Source organism: Ylistrum balloti, unplaced genomic scaffold (assembly GCF_031769215.1).
Source record: "Ylistrum balloti isolate Yb309-2 unplaced genomic scaffold, AGI_CSIRO_Ybal_v1 Utg369760, whole genome shotgun sequence".
Taxonomy (NCBI): Eukaryota; Metazoa; Mollusca; class Bivalvia; order Pectinida; family Pectinidae; genus Ylistrum; species Ylistrum balloti.
In genome coordinates, this window is record NW_026781959.1 from 1,335,207 (window position 1) to 1,361,340 (window position 26,134).

Genomic DNA, 26,134 nt, shown 5'->3' on the forward strand with positions numbered 1-26,134 from the left:
GTTGGGACATATCAAATGCGCTCCAACAACACAGAAATGAACAATTCATAAATTTTGTTCTTACCTTTATCGTGTCAAAGAATTACACAAAATCAAAATTACAATTAATAAATAGAATAATGATGTTTTATGTAACAAATTTTGTATATATGTTTTGGCGGGTGTCGTCAAAAGACACTCATCCTTCTGGAACACTAGGTTTTAGTTTCCATGTGCTCGTTTCATTGTTTTTGAGTTCTAATTAAGATCCTGTTGACATGTCGGCAATTTCTTTGTTATCAAAGTGAATCACTGACAGTGCATCACTGACTCGTAAAGGGTAATATAGACAATGCATGTTAATGAAAATGAAATGAGAATGTTAACATTGACAAATAATTAATATTATTACAAATTTGGAAAATGATGCTTCGTTTTCACTGCAAATGTAAAGCATTATGTTAAATATCAATCATGTGTCTAAAAACATTTACATTAAATTAAGTATAAGGCGAAAATACTGTATTTGTTGTACATCAATATACTTCTTTGTTATTAATACTCTACAGGAAGCACATTTTGTTGTCATTTCTTAATCAGGTTGTCTACACAAAGCAGACCTGGCATTTCTGATCGACTCATCAACGAGTGTTGGGCCGGGAAATTTCCAGAAAATGGAAAACTTCCTAAAGCAGTCCATCTCCAAATTGGACCTCGGTCCCGACAAAGTACATGTTGGTGTGATGCAGTACAGTAGCTACCCAAATATGGCGTTTCCTTTAAACATGTACACTGATCGAATAGACGCTCTCAAAGCCGTGGAAAACATCAATTATATGTCTGGAGGTACTAACACAGCGGACGCCATTAAATACATGCGCGAACAGATGTTCTCATTGAACAGTGGCGCACGTGGAAATGTTCCTCGTATTGCCATCGTAGTAACTGATGGTGGTTCTATCAACAGTGCGTCCACAACATACCAAGCTGATCAGGCAAGACAAACCAATAATATTGGCCTTATCGCCGTTGGAGTGGGAAACAACGTCAACAAAAATGAACTTGATAATATTGCTAACAGTCCGGCATCACAAAACGTTATCACAGTTGGCAGTTATGACCAGCTGGACCAGATCGTTGACCAGCTGTTGGCCAAGACATGCTCAAGTAAGTCGATCATGATGCTTGATATTTTTTGTGAACATAATACCAGTATTTAAAATTTTTTTTAAATATTTTCTCGGACGTCATGGAATCATTTAAATATGTAACCAGTAAAACTATTGTGATTGAAACATTCAAACATTAATTGAGCTATCATTTTATTTGTAGTTAGTCCTACCGTGAAACCTATGGTTACAGCTGCTCCAGGTAAGTTTAACTGATCACGTCAGGAACAATATAATCAGTAATCGCTGTAAGAGAGGAAGTAAACCTCTTATCATCATTGCTTCTATCAGCTGCCATTTCTCAAACACAGTTTATCATTAATTTTTTTTTCTGATTCGCATCACATGAAACATAAATTCATGTTTCTCAAAAAGATTGTGACCAGAAAACGGTCGTAACAATTGCAGAAGATTTTTTTTTTCGTTAAGAAAATAAAATCCATAAATCCATGTCGAGACAACAGCATTTTAAAATTCAGAATCCAAGCACGCCAGAGTTCAATAACTTCCTTTGGGAAATAATTGTGTTTCTGATTCGTAGTTCACTGATGTAAGTAATGTGATGCGACTTATTTCAAGGTCAAGCATATTTCATGTACCTTGGTAAATTGATAAGAAGTGACGCATAATCAAGAACTATGTAGGAGAGAGATAAACACACAAAACACATAGATAACGAGAAGCGTTCTGAGCATGGCATTGCTGGTAAGAATTAAGTCATACGTTAGAACATGCTTAGAAATACATTGTCTTCAGTAACGTATCTTTGGAGATGACAATGAACACGATGAAATCCATTATGGATAACAAAACAGTAAGCATTGATTAATGTAAATCTAATCTAATACTGCTTTTCGTATTGAGTGTCACTTAAAGACAATTTATTGTAATATCGAAGTACTTTCCATGGCTTACAAAGACATTTTAGTCCATGGGTTGTTTAAAAACAATTATTTGGAGTCTTGTTGGCTTTGTTGTATAGTTTGTCCTTACTATATATACCTATAAATGAAATCCTTATTTTCATTTTCGACAGGTGGTACCCTCCCACCAGATACATGCGTTGATAAAGAATCCAATTGTGCAGGCTACGGCAAGAAAGTGTGTACTGATTACGCACCCTGGGCCCAGGACCACTGCGCTCGCTTCTGCGGCGTTTGTCAACGTATGTGCCTCATGAATTCTGAAAAGTTCGAACTTATTCACATAATATGATCAAAATTTGAAGTTTAGAAACACAAAGCAAACCTACGGTTAGACAAATGTATTGTTATATTTTCATGAGACTTTTTATTGCAGTATGTATTGCAACGCCAATGTTGCAGTAAGCTTTGTTGAGAGTTAAACCAATGTATTGTAGCATGTTAAGTTGGGAGTAAAAACAGCGCATTGCTGAATTTTTTGCGAGTCAAAACGATGTATTGCAGTATGGTTTGTAGGGAGTCAAATCGCCGTTGCAGTATGGTTTGTAGGGAGTCAAAACAGGGCATTGCAGTATGGATTGTAGGGAGTCAAATCAGGGCATTGCAGTATGGTTTGTAGGGAGTCAAAACAGGACATTTGTTTTTGAAAAATCTATTGTAGTGTGTGCTTCAGTATACGGAATAGATTTTAATTTACCTTTGTTAAACTCGTGTATCTGCGAATTTATTTGTGTCACAAAAGATACCATTTTGTTTGTCCTAACGATATGCATTATGGACGCATTTGATCAAAGAAGTAGAAATATGTCAGTGTTATTAATTTTCGCGTTAAAGTGGTTCCTGTTGATCTTATAAGCACACACACGCCGTTGATGGTATAGCGATTTGTCTTTACACCCTATAAGAATACTGATTGTTCTGTTGTGAAATTCATGGATGTGCAGCCAAATTTCAGTCATTGGAATGAAAGGCTGTGAGATAATGTTTGCAAAGTTAGGTATTAAATATTCATCTTTATAAAGGAAATTTAAAAGTAGTATAAGATTAAACTCGCCTCGATTAGCCCTAAAATATTGAAAGAAGTGCATTTTAGGATGTTGTTTACATTCTCCCTCCAAAAAGGATCCTCAGTAGAGTATTATATTTAGCAAATGTAAAAACGTGTTTTATATTGAATACGAAGGCCAGATTGAAATACAACCAATAATGTGTAAACTGCTGTTAAAATAATCACGCATGGATTAAACTCTGGACGCACGTGATTGACTGACACACAGCGCAGATTTCCTTGTGACGTCAGAATTAGATTACTGAAAAAGTCACACAGCGCAGATTTCCTTGTGATGTCAGAATGGAGACTATATAGAGCCGAGAGGACATCAATTTCAGCATCGGAAAGGACGTTTTCGTAATGAATTTCAGACTCATATTCAATTTATGAAATGAGTCTTAGATTTGTTTAATTCTTAATGGACTAAAACGAAAAGTTATAGACTTGTTCCATAGATTACGTTATATAGAAATTCGTTGAAGAAACAATATATAATTTCGCAGATAGTTGCAATGAATAGCTGTACCCATTGTTTTTATTGCAACCACATCTTCGACACGATGACAGTTGACCCATGGTACTTTCTGTGTGTATGGTCCCTGTTTCCTGAGGTTTCATACATATTTTCTTTCTGTATCAGTTCAATTTCTTTTTATATGTGTCTCTGTTTTATTAGCTATGTACACGACCCCTGCCGCTTGTCAAGACTCCCTGGCAACCTGTTCATCCTACGGACTTTCTGCCTGTACACAGTTCCCAGAATGGGCTAATGCGAACTGCCAGCTTTTCTGTGGATTATGTACAGGTAAGTAATCATGCCATAAAGACTGGGCAAATGAAACGTACGACAAGTACATTTTGTATATATGATACATTTAATTGGATAATGGCTCCACTGAGTATTGTGTTCCAAAGAAAACTTTTCAAATACATTATCATCTTCGTAGCTTAAAGAATAATTTCAAGTAAGTTGCCTAGTACAATTTTAGTAGTGTTATTTTAACTAACTTGTGATGTATAATTGTAATAGTGAGAGTTACTTGATCATTTTGTAATATAAGTATTCGTGCGTACAACGTAAGTATGTTAGATCCTATTCCACTAGCCACATATATACAATAATCGCAATACCAAAATACATATCGACTTATAATTGTTTCATTTCAGGAACTTTGAGTTCCAGTGGATTCTGTAAGTATATAGTACAATTTTTTCATTGTTCCTTAGCATGCAATTCTATAAAATATAAAAGATGTTGTAATTTCGTATGATATTGTACAAGATACGTATGACAGGATGCCATAAATGTGAACGAATCCTGATAAAATCACCCAAGAAATTTTCAATCATCACTTTTCCCCAGTAACATATAGAGGGAGTTACTGTCCCTCTGTCTTGTCATAGGGAGCGTTCTAATCTGTGTTGCCTTTTCATATTTACGCGGGATGTGTTTATATATAACTTGGAAGTTTTAAAGAATACTTTATCGCAGTTCTCTAGTTAAATACTGCACTTGTAAATATGGAGATAGGTGCTTGTAACAATTTGCATTACCTCCCCTGAAGAACATCTCTAAATTTTCCATTTGTTACGGAGCAGCAGCAGCCCGCCATTTTGTGGTGTAGAGAATTGTACGTTTTTTTCGTATCTTATCAAATAAGTGAAAGATAACACGTTTACATAAAATTTCAGTACAAATCCTCTTCAAATGTACCATTTTAATCGGAGAGGAGAAAATAAAGCGGCATCTATTTCGTTTAACTGTTCAAGTATATGTCTTGCTGTTGTTCAAAGAGTTCGACATTTCTTTTATAACAGATGGTAAATGTTCCTACAAGGGCCAGTCATATCAAACCGGTGCCAAGTGGTCCGACGCCTGTGACTATGATTGTATCTGTGAGGATGGAAACACTGGTCGTTATAAGTGCTTCAACAAGTAAATTCATTTTATGAACTGAATATTTATACACGCTCTTGTTGCCAAATTTCTTGAGACTAGTACATGGGGCGTAGTTACAGAGGAAACGCTTTGATAATGGAATTAAATTAAATGTGACAATTTCACTTGTACGTCACTTAAGAGAGGAACGAATTTATGATTTGGCATGTATCATTCCAAATATAGCGCCATTTTATGGTAGATTATAGAAAGTAACCATTTATGTTCAAACAATTGACTTTATTTTCATTGTCTTGATGTTATAAACAATTGCAGTACAATCTTCAAAAATACAAGTTTATCTGTTCTCTTTACTTGTATATAAAAGTGCGAAATTAAGTTGAATCATAATAATGGTAGAATTGTTTTGATTGGGCTTCTATGAAGGAATAAAATAAATGAGATTTCAATTCATTAATTGCTCATTAAACATTTATAGTGTTAATCTAAATTTCATGACCAGTTGAATCCTTATTCTTGTGAAATCAAAGATATTAAAGGTGATCTTTGTCATGTTGTGCAGCAGAGCATGTACAACTATGAAAAAGAGTGCATTTTCTGGTCTGTCCAGCATTGAGGGCACAATGTTCATGGCTACATTTAGTCATTTTAATCTTTTTGTTTATAAAAGGCCTGGCATCAAGTTTGGAATCATTTTACTCCAATATGCACTACTTATGAATAAAAGAATTGGTTATGAAAAGGAAACTTGTAAGTGGACTTATTAAGCTGAAGAACAACATATTTGAATGTTATAGTTTAGATGTTTGGCTCAAGTTGGAAATTAACTTTTGATTGGAATGGCATTTTTGTTTCACAATGTTTAGTTACTTTTGTTTTAACATGTATATCTTGTTTCGTTTAACATGTATTCATTTTTATTCAGATGCCCATTGTACCATGGTCTGCCTAAAGATTGCACTCTGATTAAAAAGGATGGAGAATGCTGTTTACAACCTGTATGTAACTTCCATCAAACAATACAGAAATTTGAAAGCACAGGAAAAGGACAGACAGCATCAGGAATAAGTAAATAAACATATTAGTTTAGACTGATTTCCGTAAAAGCATTCAAGTTGGTAATGAACAGCTTTGTTTCTAACATTGACACGATCAAACATATAACAGAGGAATAATGTTCTGCCAGAAAGGACTTTCATAGAAGACATAAACTAATCACAGCAGATAATTCTAGAGACTAAATAGACTCGTATCTTCAGATGTTAGGAAATTGTAAAAATATAAAGATGACAAGCCATTGGAATGTATACTCCTACATCAGAATGCATACAATTGAGGTATCTTATGAAACATACTATCGGCTGTAATGTGAGAAAAATCATTCATGTTGTTTTGGGATGGAGGATTAGGGCTGTCATAGCAGGAGTTTCTATGTCTGTAGTGCAACAAAGAAACCCTGACTCTTCATTAACTCGTAACACATGATGACAAGTTTTAAATCAAGACATGAATATATGGTGTATATTTGTATTCAGAGGTCTGTGTCGCCAGTGGTAAACAGTATTTCCAAGGTCAGACGTGGGAGGATGGCTGTTCAAAACAATGTGTGTGTGCTAATGCTACAGAGGGACTTTACACCTGTGATGCCATGTAAGCTTAGATTTTTTTATTTTCTGTATTAAATTTTTGTATATCTTAATGGCTTGCAGAAGACACTGAAAAGTCACTCTTCAGAATAAGCTTTGACTCTTTGAGTTTGACAGGACCTGTCTACCTAAAACGTGTTATGAATCAATTGACTCAAAATTTTCAAGAAAATCTTTATTCTATTTCAGAAATTTAAGATACAACTATCAGGAATCCATGTTCTCAACAATGATTATTAAATGTAGGAATAGAAAAATTAAAAAGGGCTTTATATTTGATAAGTTGCTTGAAAAATTGAAAATTTTTTTTTTTACCATTACATGTAATTTTATTATTCTTTTATGGGTTAATCATGTAATCATAATACAACCCCCAGTATTCATTTTTGTATTACTCTGTTTTGGAAGTTTCATTTTTAGTGTTATGCTATGACAATTTTATGCCCCCGCCATTTATGGCATTCATGTCTTACAGACATTTTCTAGTGTCAAGAAATGTTGTTGTTATATTGTTGCACATTATACATAATATATATATATAGCAGCTTAAATCAGTACAGTTTTGATGAATATACTGGTCAATCATTTTTTATCATAACATACTAAAATTGCCAGATGTGAACACTTGTTAAATGGTTTTTGCTTTTCTTTCTAGATGCCCATCCTATAACAACATTCCATCTAACTGCCATCTGGACCAGAAACCTGGTGATTGTTGTCAGAAACCAATCTGCGAGTATGACCAACAGCATGGAAGTTTCACTGGAGTTGGCACAGTCAGTGGACAAGGACTAGGTTAGTTTTAGGCGTTGGCAACAGGTTTCATGTTGATTGGGAAAAATGAGATATTGGCCTGGTAATAGGACACTGTGATATGTGTTGACAATCTTACAGATTTCTTTTGAAATAATAGTGATATTAAACATTAAAAAGTTATAAACAGAAGTTTCATACAATTTTATTTTCTTGAACAACAACTAAAAGAATAATGCCCCTATTGATGACCAAGAATTGATCACTTTTCCCCCATTACTGCCCAATGTATGGGCGAATGCTTGCTTTTCAGATTACTGACATTTCGGCAATATGCATTTTTCAAAAAACACTTTCCTAAAGACTAGCTTTTAAAAACTCCAATTACATTTATATGTATGTGTATAATTTATATAAAATATTCCTTCATTTCCCTGTATATATTAGATTTCAATTGTCCAAGATTTTGTACCTGACAAAAACAGCCTGCAGAAGAAAGGAGATTCCAAAATACTTTCTTTGAACAAAAACAGCAACTGCACTTAGATTGATTGGTGAAATGTAAGGGAACATAGGAAAATGGTATACCAGAAGGAATCATAACTTTTTTTATTGTTTTGAAATGATTTTCTACATTTTAACTTCATCTCTTGTCAGGAGCCAACCCAACAACTCCACTACCTTGTATTGATCGTATAAATACATGCGCTCAGTATGGAAAAGATGTTTGTACCAATTTCCGAGACTGGTCCACGGACAACTGCAGGAAGTTCTGTGGTATTTGTGGTGAGTGTTTGGCTTTGTTAGCTTATTTCTACAGGTCTTTGTAAGTTTTGAAAATGATACTTGATATAAATGTAGAAAAAAATTTAAATGTTTCATATTGTAACCAGTTACATAGAAAACTTTTGTTTTTGTTTTTCTTTCATAAAAGGAACAATTTTTAGACTGTCATTGCAATTAAACTTAAAGATATAAATCAATTATAACATTTGTCCCTTTCAATCAAAATAATTTCATATTATTAGATTAGTACTTCAGAACTTCATTTTGGAATTAGATATCGATCTGTAAAGTATGATACCGATCTTTGGTTCAAAATTACTAGAAATAAGTCATTATCTTCATCTGATTGTTTTGATCTTATTTATGGCTGCTATGAAAACTTTCAATAGTATCTAGTATGTTGTCGATACTTGTTTGATGATGTTGCACAGACTAAAATGATTGAATTCTTCATCTCTAGGTGGAGAGCCAACCCCTAATTCACAAGGTAATGATGACTCTTGGTAACTTTACATCAGTCTTTCTAGCTATAAATCAATACAAGAAACTACTTCATGAATAGAAACAACAAAGAAAGTATGAACATGGCTACAAAATCATAGTTCAAAGTCAAAATCATTAAAACTCCTGAAGAATTAACAAGGAGAATAAGACCAGGTGTTCCAGAAGAGTACCTGGTAAGCTTTTTCTATTTCATCATTGACACCTACTATGTAAATCTTGGTCAAACCTACTTACTAATGTCATGTTCCCAAATGAGAACACTGTTAACAGCAATATAACCCACAGGTATAATAATGAGCATCAAACGAGACCTACTTCATATCGCATAAGGAAGTTGAATATTTCCGTATGAAATCATTAGGACGACTGTGAATCTTCCCCCTCCTCACCTGTGTTTCTCAAAACCCTGTGTTGAGAGTTTCTATCATTTGCATCTTGCTCGAAAATCACAGCATTGAGAAGAAACCCTTAAAATCAAATTAATTGTTACATGTCACAGTCTAAAAATTTATGCATTATTAAAGCTATTCTACTGTCAGTTTTGTGGAAGTGATTGTTATTGCACTGGGTAACAAGTCCTACCTCCTAGCTAAAATTGATACCAATTAAATCTTATCATTGAAAGAATAGTAAACTGATCTGAATTCCATTACTTGTAACATCTTAACATATGGTATGTCTAAGTTCTTCAGCAAAAGAAATAATTTCATTGATAATTAAAAACTGACACCATGAATAATTAGCAAAAAGGTCAACAGATGTCATTCTTTGTATTCATATGTAAACAATTGTCATATATATATTTATGAAAACCAATTTTATGTGCAATATGAAAGATATTCAATATTTTACAGACAAATGTGTATATCATGGTCAGTCCTATGGACAGGGCCAGTCTTGGACCATTGGTTGTGACACACAGTGTACTTGTGAGAATGCTGTGTATGGCTACTACAGATGTGACAACACGTTAGTAAAATTCGCACAAAACATCATGTTAATGACTTCTATTTGTCATACAAGACTTCCATATTATTTGGATAAGAACTTGATATTGTTAATAAGCTAACCAGAAATAATTTTATTAAATGTTAAAATGTTTGTCATATTAGGAGGTGGCAAAGGATTTTTATTTTACACTTTTGTGATACACAAACATCACAGAAATAAAATGCTCCCGAACATTTGCAGGTTTTACCATACGCCAGTAATTTGTGGGGAAGGAATGGGAAGCTTAGTCTAGAAATGGACCATCTATAAGGGATAGGATGTATCAAGTGAATAATGTTGATTTGTAATTAATTTCCAGTAAGTCAGGCTAGATGAATGGGATCATTTTTCTAAATGAAATTAAAGTAAAAACTTCAATTGTTGAATATTGTTACGATGTGTAAATGTGAAACAGATAGGGTACAATTGAATAAAAGAAGCTACATTATAAATTGTTATTTTCACAGTTGTCCAAAATACAACAATCTACCTGCCGGCTGTTACGAGAGCAAACATAACACAGACTGTTGCACCACTGTTCGATGTGACTCTGGCAACTTCATAGGTTCTACCACTGATCCCAACTCCATTGGGAGTGGAGGTCTGATTCATGTCCTTAACCCAACTGGTGGTCAGCAAGTTGTGTCACCTACCCAGCCATCTGGAGCTACTGTAGCACCTGGAGCTGGAGGCACAGGATTTGTCGCCCCAACTCTAAGTATGTAAATACTTGTACTCAGGTCTGGCGTTTGTGGGTTTTTTTTCAGCTTAATGAAAATTATTGAATGTCTTCTAGATGTTTATATATAATTAATGAAGCTTTAAAATGCTGCAGCTGAAGTTGCAGAGTTAACAGATGAACTAATTTCCTGACTGAAGAATTTCTTATTTCCTGCAATGTTTACCGTATTGTGTATCACAGATTGATCAGATTTCACATTCAAGTCTCTCTTTTTGATGATGGTGGGCTATTGACACCAAAAGTCTGTTGCCCATCCATGAAAATAAACACTTATTTTTATCAGTATTTCTTAAGTACTATTGGCTTGATCTTTCTGAAATTTCATATGTCGCTTTTCCTTGTTCCCTAGATGTACTCTGCTTTATTATCTGTTATTACTTTTTCTTGAGGACAAAATAGATCTTTATAAAATTTCATGTGAAGGTTCCCCATTGTCCATAGTTGTACCCTTATGATTTTGAGACTGATGTAAAGATAGCTGACTTGCTGCCATCTTTGATTTGACAGTTGAAGACTATTTTTGATGTTCATTTCTTAGAGGAATTTTCAAATTACATATAATTAAGAGCAGAACCATCAGAAGAGAAAATAGGGAAAAGATTTAACTTTCAAAGAAAAATAAATGTTAAACAATGCATCTCGTGTTCAATAAAAGCCCTAGGATGCTGATGTGTTGTTTTGAAGCTCTTTCTAGCTTGAATATTTATCTAAATGAAAGCAAACATGAAAAATTGTTGGGGGCTATAAGCTGTGTTGAAAATTCTTAAATTTGTTTTTCAAATTCCTTGTTCTTGTGGTCGTAAAAAATGTTTCTATATATAATTATTTCAATGTAAATGTTTATTTGGTCTAAATATCTAATTGATTTCATACCAATACAGAGGGCTGCCTGTTCAAAGGTCAGTTGTATGTACAGGACCAGACTTGGGAGGATGGCTGCAGCTATTCTTGTCAGTGTACAGACAGCACAAAGGGAGTCTATTCCTGCAGGCCTAAGTATGATAATTTTGACACTTAGAAAATATTCCAAACCATAAACTCTTGTTACAATGTTACAAGTCTTAATACCTATTCTGAAACTTTTCAGATTTATGAAATTCTAGGTTATCTGAAAGATGGTCTTTATTACAGGATATGACTTAAAATTTTAAACTTTTGTGATAATATTTTAAGATTTTTAACTTTTGTCTTTTACCTTTTAGTTTATTTGATGTTATTTTCTTTTGGATCACTGTGTCTTTCACTGTTTGATGGCCCCAATGACCATTTATGTGTTGATGGGCTGATAAGAATGTAATAATGATAATAATCATTGTTGGTAATGTCTGAGAGAATGTTGAAATAGATTATCCCATCATTCAAATCAACATCACATATGGATATGTTATTCCATTACCATATCTCAAAGATCTTCAGGCTACTGGCTTATATCGCTCTGGCCCCTTTTCATTTATTTGTAAAAGAATTAATATTGAACATTCTACATGTTTAAGGTGTCCGATGTACCAGAATCTTCCATCGTCATGCCACATGGAGACTGATGCCAATGACCCATGTTGCCAGGCACCCAGGTGTCGATATGACCCTATAACAGGAAGTACTTTTATACCTATCCCATCATTCCAGCCAGCGGTACAATACCATGGATTGGTGAGACCACCAACTGTTGGAGAATTGTACAACCAAAATGAATACACTGGGAGTGTTCTGATCTTCGGGACTAACCTCACACCTGCCCCACCCACAGAAAGAGCAAACATCACTGGAGGAATAGGTAAGTTCATTGTTAATGAAAGATAAATTTCTACAAGTCTAGAGTTCAGAGCCTGCCGTTCTTTTCTTGTATTTTAAGAAGTGTATACCTTATCTTTAACTTATGTGTAGATTCTGTTTGATATTTTGTAGGTCACTGTGTGTATCGGGGTACACTATATAGTCAAGGTCAGACCTGGGAGGATGGTTGTGACTATAACTGTGTGTGTGAAGACTCTAGGAGTGGACTGTACAGATGTATTGAAAAGTGAGTCGCAGGTTTTACCATGTTTAATGACTTAGGAGTGGTGTAGAGTTAACACTTCTCTACTGGTATGTGATTGTTGTCTAGTGCATTAAGCTTGTACAATATCTTAATTTCCCAACTACACTTTGTTGCAATATATTTGGTTTTAATTGTTAAGTTTGATAGATACATTAATGATGTATTGCATTATGGTACATTAACTTAAGAACTCTTTACAACAATAAGTATGTTCTCTTTAATTGAATTACTTTTGTTAAGAAACAGAGTAATTTTAATTCACTCTGTTATAGCTTTGAAATCAGTATTACGATAGACAAGATCAATAGACATACATGCATATAAGAAAGGGACGCATACAAAATTGGTGTTATCAGTAGTAAACATAAGATAATATATACATTATATCCCGTTACAGACAACTATAAGGTTTATTTACGCTATATATAATGCTAAATTATTGGATAGATTCTTAACTGAGAAACTTATCACACATTATTTTGCATCAATTTATGTAATTCAACTTTCAAGTGTTGTCTTGACAACTGACTGCATGGTGTTGATTTTCATATGTTAACAAGCAAACTGGTACATCTTTTTATACTTTTGCACTCATGGTTCAAGTTAACATGTGTTATTCCTATTTACATGTAGAAGATTTAAAATCGTTTATTTCCCAATACAATTATTCTTTAACGCATTTCCTTATTAACTCTTTGTATAGATGCAACCACTTCGGAAATCTGCCACAACCATACTGCTACCTCAAACAAGATCCGTCCAATCCTTGTTGTAAAATTCCATATTGTAACTTTCCAATCAATTATGTAACCAACACTGGATACATCAGTACAGCGAAACCTCCGTCTGGTAAGTTAACACAAGTTCTTTTTCGATGTCCTCTAAGCTTCAGCATGCTATACTTGCTAGAGAAGTATGCTGTCAAATTTCTCTGTGTGTTTCTGTGTTGTAGTAGGATGGGAACCCACCACATGATTAAATAAAGTTCACTCTATAAATTGACAAAGTTGAGGCAAATGTCTCAATATCGATTAAAGAAGCTGTCTGAATTAGAAACACCAGCATTTTTGTAAGTTTAATATGGAGATAAATAACAATATAATATCCTCATACGTGTCCACTTATCTGAAAATCCAGAGGAGATTGCACATGTTCAAAATTTCAAGAATATAATAAACATTTTGACGAAGACAATCTAAATAGAAAGTTTGAGTCAAAAACCTGAAGTCTCCCTCCTAGAATAGGGAGGGTTTGGCAATATGCATCCCAATTCATATTGCAAGCAAACATTGCTGGACTTCACTTAAGAAATTGAAAGTTTGAAATTCTTTCCTTCTTACAAATTAGATGTAGGGAAAAGATAAAATAGAAATGACACAACATTTCATTTGTAGGAATACTGATTTTAAAGTGATCCCTTAGGTACATCACTTCTAAATATAGAAATCTCTGATGTTATCAGTATTGAGAGAAAAAAAGTGTCTAAACTGGAGGAGGATAGTAGCATCTCCTTGTCATAATTTCCAACAACAGTAGCATCATGTTGTTAGTGATGTTGTGTTGAGTATTATTTACGAATGAATTATATATTGATAGGACTAATATGTTTATGTGAACCTGTGGTTTTCGTCATACATGCATTTGTATCTGTTACAAATGATTAACAATTGAAGTAGATCCAATGCCATTCCAAAGTTTGTAGGTGGTCACTGGGTTGCTGCACTCTAAGTATGGATACCAAACTGTATGCTCGGCAATTAGATAAATAGATAAATATTACACAGTCCAAAGAAACATGTCAATTCTATTAATAAATGTGACTATTGCTTATAGATCACTGTGAATACAAGAATACCATCTACAAACAAGGCCAATCCTGGTTTGATGGCTGTGATTACAAATGTACCTGTGATGATGCTCTCTCAGGAGCCTACAGATGCCTCACAAGGTAAGTATTTGACTCTAAGGGTCAGAATCTTTCTCCAGTTTCTCACTCTAAAGACCAGTATCTCCCACTAAAGGTAATTATTGCTGTAAAGGTTAGTGTCTAACTCTAAAGTTAAATATTTCTTTAAAGGTTAGTGTCTCAATCTAAAGGTGAGTATTTCTCTAAAGGTTAGCGTCTCACTCTGAAGGTTAGTATTTCTCTAAAGGTTAGTGTCTCAATCTAAAGGTGAGTATTTCTCTAAAGGTTAGCGTCTCAATCTAAAGGTGAGTATTTCTCTAAAGGTTAGTGTCTCACTATAAAGGTTAGTATTTCTCTAAAGGTTAGTGTCTCACACTAAAGGTTAGTGTCTCACTCTAAAAGTCAGTATTTCTCTAAAAGTTAGGGTTTCACTCTTAAGGTCAATATTTCTCGAAGGTTAGTGTCTACTCTAAAAGGTCACTATCTCAGATTAAAGGCCAGTTTCTTTCAAAAGGTCTGTGTCTTACTCTTATGGTCAGGGTTTCGCTCTTAAAGTCAGTATCTGGCTCTCAAGGTCATTATTTCTACATACCAGTCAATGTCTCATTCTAGTGTCTCACTTTAAAGGTCACACTTGTGTCACACTTAAGGTCAGTATATCACTCCCAAAGTCATTATCTCTCCAAATTGGTGTTACTTGCTTGAGGTTAGTGTCACACTCCCAAGACTAGTTTTCCACTACTAAGTTGATTGTCATTTCCAAGATCAATCTCTCACTTTCAATGTAAGCATGGAACTTCAGACGTCATCAGTTCATTTTTTTGTGTCTTGTTCCAGTGGTGGTTGTATCACTAACAAGATTATTTCCATTTCCATTCCAAAGTACTTATCCTTAAGCATGCATGATCATCTTGGTTAAGATATGATAAGTTGTGTTTGTACTTATATAAAAATCCACTTCTTTACAAATTGACATGTATTTTTCAGATGTCCTACGTTCAACTCTATCAATGCCAGCTGTACAATGGTACCAGATCCCAACGACCCTTACTGCTGCAGAATTCCAAGCTGTCCAGCACAAAACACAACTGGCACTGCCACACAGATCCCCACCCCAGCACCTACAGGCTACTATTCAGGCTATCAGGGTGCCAGCATTGGTCAGTCTATGGTATTTTTGTATGTGTAATTAACAATGACTGCTGACATTAGCAAATTAGTTGAAATAGACTAATCATGCACCTCTTATTGATAAAGGAATCTGTCATTACTCTCTCTGCATCTGTCCCTCTATGCATCCCTTAGCTCCTGGGTTCCATAGCAAAAGATTGAAATGAGATGAATCACTCAACAGATCTAGTTCATTTTCATACTAAAGAGATATAATAAAAAAATCATAAAAAGTATGTTTTTGTGTTCATGAGTCAAATAGAATTATCTATGACTGATTTTAAAAGAGTGATTTCTCATTAATACCTCAATGAATTAAAACATTTATGAAGAATTTCATTAAATCAAGTTCTTACTTGACTACAATTTGGGATGGGAGTGTTTATATGAACACTTTCTCACTTTGTTTGCATTTTTCATGATTTCAGTGATAATTCTATATTTAAAACTTTTGTATGAGGCCACCCTCAAGAAGACCAGTAGATGGTTTCTTAATCTTTTAGCTTGTCTATTAATCGTAGTGGCTGAATTGATGTGGAACAATGAGGCAGTAATTGCTGCCTTTTGCACAGCTGACAATTTCTTGTATTTGACCAAACATTTACTCTTTTCACATGTAGTTTATCAACATTTTCTTATTAGATTTACCAAAGCAGATTCTGTCAAATTCTATTACAAATATCACCATTGCCTTCTCATGTCTTTAGCTGGGAAAACTTAATGGTCAAAGTGACTTCTTGAAGACCCCTCAGGAAAAGAGTGTTTAAATTTTGTTCAGCTTACAGCAAAGTCCGAATTGAGCAGAAAACTGTACAGCTTGTGCATTTTTCTTAAATGCTGTGATGTAACATAACATCATGTTAGCTTAACTTGTTTATATCGTCACAAATTGAAATTTTAAAACTATTATTACTGAACTACATTGGATTAAATGAAAAAAAATGTTCCATCAGTAACTTTCGATTTTGCTAACAAATTTTCATGTTATGTGAATACTGCCAATTTTCTGACAAGATGATTTGCTCTGGATCCAGTTAATTCGAAAAACATCTCTTAAGACAGGAGTTACTGGGTACTACTTTAATAGAAGAACACCTTTTCCAGGTTACTTTTATTCTTTTGGTTTCAGTAATTAAAATTTACCGTGATTCTGGATGTTTTTATTTGCAGGAAAATGTATATACAAAGGAGATAGTTATGTTCAGGGTGATACCTGGTCAGATGGCTGCGATTATGATTGTACATGTGTGGAAGCAGGCAAGGGACATTATGAGTGTACTGACAAGTATGTTCTAGAATACTCTCTATGGTTTTAAATTGTCTTGAGAATTTAACAAAAATTGTAAATATCCAATACCGACAGAGCCTCTTATGAATATATGGTTAGTAAGGCTTGTCATCATAAGTTATCTTAAATTCAAGGAGACAGATTTCCCAACTGTCTGTTTGAATGAATAAAAGTCTACATATTTTGCGAACTAAATTCAATGCTAAATGGCTTTATAGCCATTCTGTTTAGGTGTCTTTTATATTAAGATGCTGCTTTCAAATACAGAAATCACATAGTGATGTTTTGCAAGCTTAGCTGCATATATTGCATTGTCTTGTTTTTTCAGGTGCCCCCAATACCCGGGTCTGCCTTCTAACTGTCGTCTGATCTCTGACTTTACAAAACCTTGCTGTAAGAGGCCAGTGTGTGATGGCCAGACAGGGTCAGTAGTCACTGGTGTCAATCCTGTCATTGGTGGAACTACAGCGGCACCAAACCCAATACCAACACTAGCACCCAATGCTCGTAAGTCAACTGCATTTAAAGGAGTCATTGGCATGTTTTAAGAGTCTTTATTTTGTCGTAGAGGACATTTACACTGGGGGTCAAGGCCTAGGATACGGACAAAGTATGTTTATACGCCCTTGAATTAAGGGTGATATATAATGGCGTTGTCAGTTTATAGATTAATCTGCACTTCCATCTGTTGTAAACATTTTTTTTGTCTATACATTTTTCTATGGTTTCGGTTTCTCACTTGAAAACATTTTATTTTTATGCTCCTACCATTTTATGTTGGGGTGTATGGTGTTAACAATGTGTGTCTCCTATCATACACATTACACCATAGACATCAATAACAGTTATTATCCAGGCTACATATTGTGTTAACAATGCTCATCACTGCTGTCAGGCCCATTACACCATAGACATCAATAACAAATGTCATCCAGGCTACATATTGTGTTAACAATGCTCATCACTGCTGTCAGGCCAATTACACCATAGACATCAATAACAAATGTCATCCAGGCTACATATTGTGTTAACAATGCTCATCACTGCTGTCAGGCCCATTACACCATAGACATCAATAACAAATGTCATCCAGGCTACATATTGTGTTAACCATGCCAGTGTATCCTGTCAGTCCTGTTGCACCATAGACATCAATAACAACTGACATCCAGGCTACATATTGTTTTAACAATGCCTGTCTCTCCTGTCAGACTCATTTTCTCATTGTTTAAACCTTCAGGTACACCTTATTTTCATGACAATGCTTTGCTTTTCAACTGAAGATGAATCATTTTTGAAGGAGTTTGCCTTTTGATTTTTGGAGAATTTTAATCTTTAAATGTGGTTGATTATTGATTTAAAAGCATTGTGATTTGACAAATTTTTTTATGTCAATTTTAAGGTGCATTTTAAGATTTTTATGCATTTTAATGAAATAGTGTTTGTTCCTTTGAATTGGGAAGGGCTGTTTTGCTTAGCCTCATGAATGACGCGTTTGAAAAAATTGGTGTAAACAGTTGCTTGTGAACACTGATATACATACTCTAGTTGTCATGTGAAACCTAAAGATTTATTTGAAAATCAATTTAAAACATGTTCGATTACCAATAAGTAATGATATTTCATTACAGAATTCTGTGTTTATGAGAATGCTCAGTACGTCCAAGGTCAGGAATGGGAGGTTGGCTGTCAGTTCAGGTGTAGATGTGACGATGCCAGTAGGGGAGTCTATGTCTGTAATGAAAGGTAAACATGTAACAGATGAAACAGCCACTGGACCTCTAGTCCAAACACCATGTCTATTAAACACCTGAGTTCTAGGCAATGCACAAGCTCCAATCTCATGTCTGATATAAAACTGTGCAAGCATTTGTGATGTCTGACACTTTCCATTGATTCTACATCGTGTTTTTCTCAGCAGCAAAATTTTGACAATGATATATACTTACACTATTGAATATTTTAAATTGATTTTTTATGCACAAACTTTTCTTTAATATTGCCAAAAGTTTTTAGGAATGACATTGCAGTTTCTCAATTAGAGACTTTAATTACATAACGGTCATAGTTGGTGTTGTTTGGGTTCATTATTAATATCATTATTTTGCACAGAATATGAAAGACTATAATCAACAGAAATGTTTCTAACATTGATTTACCACCAAAATATCTTGTAAATGTATTTAATATATATAATTGACCACTAGATAATTGTTTATCACGTTAATGGAAAAGATCTTGTTCTGGCCTTATTTCCTCTTCGATTTGGCCTGATTCACCTTATAAGGTCACTATAACCTTGGCAATGAGCGTTTTTTCATGGATCATGCAAGTAACTTGCTTGAGTCCCATTTTCTATATCATTTGATTCTGGTGACTATATTGAACATTGATGCACATTGGGATATCTGTGTAAAGTCAGATCACTGTGACCTTGTCTTTGGACCTTGATCAAAGAAACGCCTTATTCGAGATATTTGTTCAAGTTAAACCACAATGGTAATCCGATCCATTCAGATAATGTTTCAGTGTTCAGTTTTGGTAACTTCATTTGTAATATAACTATCCTGCAGTAATCTCAGCTTATCAAAACATTTCTCCTTACCCAGGGAGTTGGCTTATTGCAGGACATAGAAATAGCATTGGTACTATGAGTTGGCTTATTACCAGAGATATATAATATCATTGATACTCTTGTAAGGTTTGACTTATTTCCTTATCAATAAGATAATCTGCTTGCATAATGAAAAAATATAATAGTTTTAATGCTGACTACATTGCAAGACAATAACAAACATGAGCATTAGAATATTTCACATTACAAGGGTTCTAATGGGGTAATGGTTCCAACATCAAACTTACGTTCCATATCAACATATCAAATATAGGTCACTGTGATTTTGATTTGTATTTCAATAACTTTCGTATGAGTACTTGGTAGTGTTGAAATAGATCCTAAGGCAGGACAATATCATTGTTTTAAAATATTTTTCTAAATATCTATAGGTGCCCACAATATAACAACTTGGGCAGTGAATGTAGTTTGGTGGCAGACGTTAATGATGCCTGTTGCCTTGCACCACGGTGTATATTCCCACCATTGACTGGTAATGCCACAGGAGGCCTCACTCCAGATCAGATCCCTACTGCCGCTCCAGGAGTCATCAGTGGAAGCATTAATATACCAACACCAGCACCTGTCCCCGGGGGTTCTGCAGTGGCCCCACCTCTTCTTAGTAAGTCATCATTACTGTATGTCTGATAAAGTGCAATAGATTTGCATGGTGTGAAAAGATGAAACTTATTTCTTCTCTTGCATTTTCTTGCTAAACAAAAGTGTATAATATATGCAAGCATTAAGATAAAGAGGATTTGTAGACAATTTATGACATTTCCAGCGTGGTGCGAGTACAAAGGAGCACGGTATGGTCAAGGCGAGAAGTGGTATGATGGCTGCGACTACCAATGTGAATGTGTGACAGCATCAACAGGCAAATTCAAATGTGTTGAAAGGTAAGTGTGCTGTAGAACATACATGTAGGATCTTAAATGAGTTTTCTCTTAAATTCTATGAAACTAGTCTTAGTACTTTTTATTTTTTTGAACGTTGGTGAGCAATGAAAAACATCTTGACAAGTTTCCTAAAGTCTCATAAGAAATGAAAACAAACAAAAATAATCACATAACATTTGACAGATATAGAGTTAAAAAGTGAAGTATCAGAGGGAGGCAGCCATTTTGTCCTCCCACTCACATTTTATGACCTTATGTCATTGTTTATATTAATCAATTTCTGCCTTTTGCAACCAATGAAAAAGCATTCCAGGGTATACTACACTAGTGATATATACTTTTATTCTTTAAACAGATCTTAATGAGTTATCTGAATGAATGACTTTGTTTTCAGTGGTTAAAATGCATATACACGATGCACAGGTGCAACCAATGTATGTACGTGTGTACAATTGTCGGTCTTTTGTTGACAAGTTGATGTTTACTAGGTATTGTGTAAATGTTTACAAAAAAAACCTCATTATTAGTTTTGTTTGTGTTTTATTTTGAATATTTCTGGTTTTGTAATATTCATAATTTATTTTTTGTTTGTGCATCAGGGGATATTAGGTTAGTTGGTCTAATGTTCTGAAATTTCTTGTCTTTTTTCACTTAGGTGTCGAAGATATTTGAATCTTCCTGCACAGTGCCGTCTAGTGAAGGATCCTGCAAACCCTTGTTGTAAGACTCCAGAATGTGACTTTCAGGGTGTGACTCAAGGCATCACTAACTTCCCAACCCCTCCTGTTGGCCCGACTTTAGGACCCCCAGGTCCAGGAGTTGGTCCTACTCTTGCACCTGGCCCAGGTTCCTTGCCAACTCCAGCACCAACACCATTAGGTAACAATATGTATTCACTTGATTTGGTGGATGCCTAACATACATTGCCCAAATACTTTGGTAAAAATTGGAAGAAATTTCTGTTCCTTTCTTACTTAATCTGGCGATATGAGCTTATGTAGCATGGCGTTGTGTCCATCATAAATCTCTATATTTTTTTTTCTCATTTCTTTAAGTCATAAATGGCTCTAAATTTTCCCATAAGCATCATTTTGAGAAGGGTATCTAATTTTGTATAAATGATGAATGTGGCTCCCTCTCCCCCTCTTCCTTTCCCAACTGTCAAAACTTCCCAAACCTGAGGGGCAATGCTCAAAAAAGAGAATTTTGCAAGTTCTTAAAAATCCTTCATCTTCAGTAAGAATGTTTGGAAATGTCCAACTTTGGTCAGAAGCATTGTTAATGAGGAAGACTCAACTTTGTATAAACAGTGAGTCTGACTTCGGATTCCTCGGGGGCCGAGGGATGGACCTCAATAGAGGAAGTAAAGAAATAGAAGTCCTATTTAAGTTTGGATAAAGGCATTTAGACAAAATTTGGTCAGAAGCATTTTTTGGGAAGAGAAGCCATAAAAGCCAGTATTGAATAAAATAGAATAGACAATTTTACAGGTAATCCAATTATATTTTTTAGATACATGTGTGTACAAGGGGAAAAACTACAACCAAGGCCAACAGTGGTATGATGGCTGTGACTTTGTATGTTATTGTGAAGATGGATCAGCTGGTGTCTACAGGTGTAGCGAGAGGTAATTATCAAACATTTTTCCCCTGTATGTTACTTCTAAATGAATGCTCTCTTTATGATGTGTAGTGAAAGGTAATTTTTGAACTGTCATTTGTGTTTCTCACAATGCAGATTGATAATCCTGGGAGCCAAAAAACAAGCCAATTTCTGCAAATTTTTACCATTTTAAAAATAAGAATGAAATTATTATCTAATATATAAAAAAAAGGAATGGTCAGATTTGAGGGTTGCCTGGTCATTTTCTTTCCTTGGAATGATGAGAATAATATTTCTTTCCTGCAGTATGAGTCATCAGTTAATATAACTTTTTTGTGTTTCAGATGTGCTGCCTTCCCAAAACTACCTGCCAGTTGCAAACTTGTGCCTGATCCTCAGGATCCTTTCTGCTGTGAGGTACCTGAGTGTTCCTTCACTCCTTCAAATGGCACATATTCTGGCTACGGCTACCCAACTGCTGCTCCTGGTGTGATTACTGGAGGTAGTGTTGTGAATCCTACACCGAGACCCAACGGCGTGCCCACAGCTCAGCCCATCCCTGGTGTGTCTACAGTAGCCCCATCGTTAGGACCTACATTCAAAGGTAATCATATTTAAATCAGATGTTATACTTTATCTCTTCCTTTTATTTTTATACGCTGCCAGAGGCGGTCAGATTTTGGCGTCATCTTCTTCGTCTGTCCGTCCGTATGTCCGTACGTCCATTTCTTGTGAACGCAACTCCTCCTAAACTGATCATCAGATTTTCACGAAACTTACTCAATGTCACTAATACAATGGTTTGATGTGCAGGAAGGGGCCATTTTACGGTTCATTTATTTTGTAAGATTTATGCCATTTTATCTTGATCTTTATATTTTGTGGCAGCGTATATTGTGTCCACAGCAATCTTGTTGTTACCATGTTTATGTAAGAATTACATTTCCAACATATTTCCAATATACTCATTTCTCCTCAATATACTCTGTATTTTTGTGCTTTTCGAAGGGAATAGTCAATGCTTTGTCCGGCTGTCTGTCTGTCCATCCGTCATTAATTTTTTGTGGCATATCACAAAAAATATAATAGGTATCAATATGAAACTTCATAGGTAGATATATCTTGATATGGAGAAGTGCAGTGTATGTGTTCTTGATTCTGAAATATTATCACAATCAGTTAAAACATGAGGGTGCATGATGCAGGCAATCTCATTTTGATCTGTCCTATCATTATGTTAGAATAATAATGTTACAAAATTATATATCAATAATGTTTATATACCTGCAGATGTATGTGTGTATAAAGGCCAGCAGTATACACAGGGCCAGAAGTGGGAAGATGGCTGTGACTACAACTGTGAATGTGCTGATGCCAAGACAGGATTCTACCAGTGTTCTGAACGGTAAAATGTATAAATTATCCTAGCCTTAAAAACAGTTACACAGCCATACCACTTCATGTAAACTAGGTGTAAGGGTACCAGTGTTCTGAACGGTAAAATGTATGAATTATCCTAGCCTTAAAAACGGTTACACAGCCATACCACTTCATGTAAACTAGGAGTAAGGTACGTTCTTTAATTCTCACCATATTCATGATGTCTTGAAACCTCAAAACAAAGTGCCCCTGTATCCTTCATAACAGCTTTGATCGTATATATTGAGGGAATATTTGTCTAATAAATTATAAGTGTCAAATCTGGAATAATGATAATTTGCTTTATATGTTACAAGTTTATTTACTTTTACTTAAGTTCTTAAAAAAAACTTAACATAATAATTCAAAGTCAGCTAGTTTATGCCAGGTTGTTCACACTGACATCCCAATGGTGGACTTGGATCCTACTTCTGATTTCTGAGGCAGGATTAATGAGAAAAACAGAATTCAACTTTTCAATCTATATAATAAATATCAATATACCGATATTATAAGCTTCACAGTCGTAAATCATCTTTTTTTTAATGAAGTAAATGCTAACATCCATGTGCTTTGAACAGCATCATGCGCAAAAAACCAACCCCCCAAAAATTTTTTTTGGTAGAGACGACAAAATTTTAATCGAGTACCAGAACACTACCACAAAATTTGAATTGAGTACCAGAAAAAGTTGAATCGTTTTGGTTGCTTGTGTCTTTTTTAGTGGAAACTGTATTGACTGTATCAGTTCATTCCAAAGCAAATGTTCCATTTTAAGGACTATGCTGTTATAATTGGATGACATTTTCAGTTTAATTGAAATTAGATTATGCATGAAGCAGACAATGCTCTGTAATACCATCATAAGTACAAGTGGATTTAAGGTGAATGCTTTTAAACAAGAATGTGCACTATTGTATTGATTCAGTATGAGGTGTCTCATTTAATAGTCCCCCCATTAGAAATGGGGAGATGGGTTATAGTTAGGGACTACGGTAAAACTCACTTGTGTTTAACACCCTTGGAAGAAATATGTCAGATGAGTCGAATGTGTTGTTTGGTCCTGTTTTTCCCCCATCTTTATCTTAGTGAATTGAACAAGGATGATTTGAATACTGAGGAATTAAATACTGTGTTTGTGTCCAATATGTTTTGTGGTCCATCCTTTGTAATTTCTACCAATATTTCCTGTTTGTGTCAAACCTTTAGGTGTCATCATGTCTGAGGTAAAATTTCTTGGCTTTGGTACAAATGACGTAGTGTGTGATCAGTCTGCTGTGTTAACTATTGTAGGTTTCTTGTATTGATTGGACATTAATCTGGCGTTTATACAGGTGCACATTTGTTGCTTGAATTTATAAGGAATTAGGCCACCAAAATTAAAATACATCAACTGTAGTCTTTTCGTTGTAAATCTACTGTGTTCTGTTTTCTTTTTTATGTTTTTTATGTGCATGGTTTGTGTATAATTTTGCAAAAGTGACGTCAATGCAGCTTTTGCCTTTCATAACCTAACTCAATGCTATTGATGTTACATCAATGTAGATTAATCAAGAGTAAATATTAATTGAGATTTATTTAAAAGAAATTGTTAACAAGATAAAGGGATTTTAAGTATGAGTACAATTTTTGTGTTGCTTTGTCTATCAATTTCACTAAGTTACGTGTTTGAGAGTTGGTTAGTATTCCAGTGTGTGTACTGCAATGACAATTTTGGTTCTATGTATATTTATACCGATAACTTTTTATTTGATTAAAGGAGATAATTATCATATAAATAAAAATAAGATCAATCTTAATTGCACGATGTCTCTGTTCATAAAAACTGGCTATGTCAAACCATCAGATAAGTCGAATATTTCATTTGGTCCCATCGACTTCAATTTATCTGTGTGGTACTGCCTATTGTTGAGGCAGTGTGTCATCGTAAGTAGGTCACTCCGACCTGCATCAGAGAAAACGTTTGTCAGTGCTCTTTCTTTTACCCTACTTATCACTTGAAAGTCTTACTTTGGGTATTGGTTTACCTTGGTTAGGCAGTGTAGCCTTGGCATATAATTTCAAATTTGATAAGGGACCGTAATTGTTGAAATCTGTTGAGTTGCCTTGTGTATGAAATTATTCTCATTAGAAATAAATGACCAGACCTTTTCCATCACCAACAAATCATTTAAAATCTGGAGTGAATTGAATAAATGTTTTTAGTTCTTGTTTTCTTTCATTCAAGTTACAAGTACCTTAAGAACAGGAAATTGTTTTTGTAGATGCTCAAGGTTTGTGAACCTGCCCGCTGGATGTACTCTACAGAGGGACTACCTGAACCCATGTTGTATGAAACCATATTGTGTCCTCAAACCCACACCTAAACCTGCAGTTACTCCATCCTTAGGACCTGGTCAGACTCCATCACCCCAGCCCAACACATCACCTAATCAAGTGTGTATATATAACGGTGTGCCATTCACGCAGGGACAGTCCTGGTCGGATGGGTGCGAGCTGAAGTGTGTATGTGAAAATGCCACTACAGGATACTTCAGATGTAATGACAGGTGAGTCTCCCAGCAGTACAGAGGCAATTTCAAGGCAACCATGTCCCAAAACATAAGGAAGCTTTCCTAATATAGTTAAGTGTTGTTTGTACTCAGGATATTATTCCTCATATATTTGTTCATAGAATTTCTATTGATATTGATAGGAACAAATAATTTTCATTACTCAGGGAAACAAATGAAATGAATTTTCATCTTGGCACCTT

General features: G+C 34.8%; 1 protein-coding gene across 1 annotated transcript in view; it reads left to right on the forward strand.

Moving 5' to 3' along the window:
* The window catches only part of LOC132543645 (mucin-2-like), a 40,601-nt gene that overhangs the window by 6,137 nt on the left and 8,330 nt on the right, over nt 1-26,134 (forward strand). The window contains exons 4-32 of the mRNA XM_060207160.1: nt 580-1,146; nt 1,312-1,350; nt 2,185-2,313; nt 3,799-3,927; nt 4,290-4,313; nt 4,941-5,058; nt 5,948-6,090; nt 6,558-6,672; nt 7,324-7,463; nt 8,079-8,207; nt 8,668-8,694; nt 9,566-9,680; nt 10,169-10,419; nt 11,325-11,439; nt 11,937-12,217; nt 12,349-12,463; nt 13,185-13,330; nt 14,315-14,429; nt 15,375-15,547; nt 16,728-16,842; nt 17,174-17,352; nt 18,477-18,591; nt 19,852-20,081; nt 20,244-20,358; nt 21,014-21,237; nt 21,871-21,985; nt 22,305-22,564; nt 23,251-23,365; nt 25,644-25,928. Of these exons, the coding sequence (XP_060063143.1) occupies nt 580-1,146; nt 1,312-1,350; nt 2,185-2,313; nt 3,799-3,927; nt 4,290-4,313; nt 4,941-5,058; nt 5,948-6,090; nt 6,558-6,672; nt 7,324-7,463; nt 8,079-8,207; nt 8,668-8,694; nt 9,566-9,680; nt 10,169-10,419; nt 11,325-11,439; nt 11,937-12,217; nt 12,349-12,463; nt 13,185-13,330; nt 14,315-14,429; nt 15,375-15,547; nt 16,728-16,842; nt 17,174-17,352; nt 18,477-18,591; nt 19,852-20,081; nt 20,244-20,358; nt 21,014-21,237; nt 21,871-21,985; nt 22,305-22,564; nt 23,251-23,365; nt 25,644-25,928 (4,624 nt within the window). The remainder of the gene's footprint in view (nt 1-579; nt 1,147-1,311; nt 1,351-2,184; nt 2,314-3,798; nt 3,928-4,289; nt 4,314-4,940; nt 5,059-5,947; nt 6,091-6,557; nt 6,673-7,323; nt 7,464-8,078; nt 8,208-8,667; nt 8,695-9,565; nt 9,681-10,168; nt 10,420-11,324; nt 11,440-11,936; nt 12,218-12,348; nt 12,464-13,184; nt 13,331-14,314; nt 14,430-15,374; nt 15,548-16,727; nt 16,843-17,173; nt 17,353-18,476; nt 18,592-19,851; nt 20,082-20,243; nt 20,359-21,013; nt 21,238-21,870; nt 21,986-22,304; nt 22,565-23,250; nt 23,366-25,643; nt 25,929-26,134) is intronic.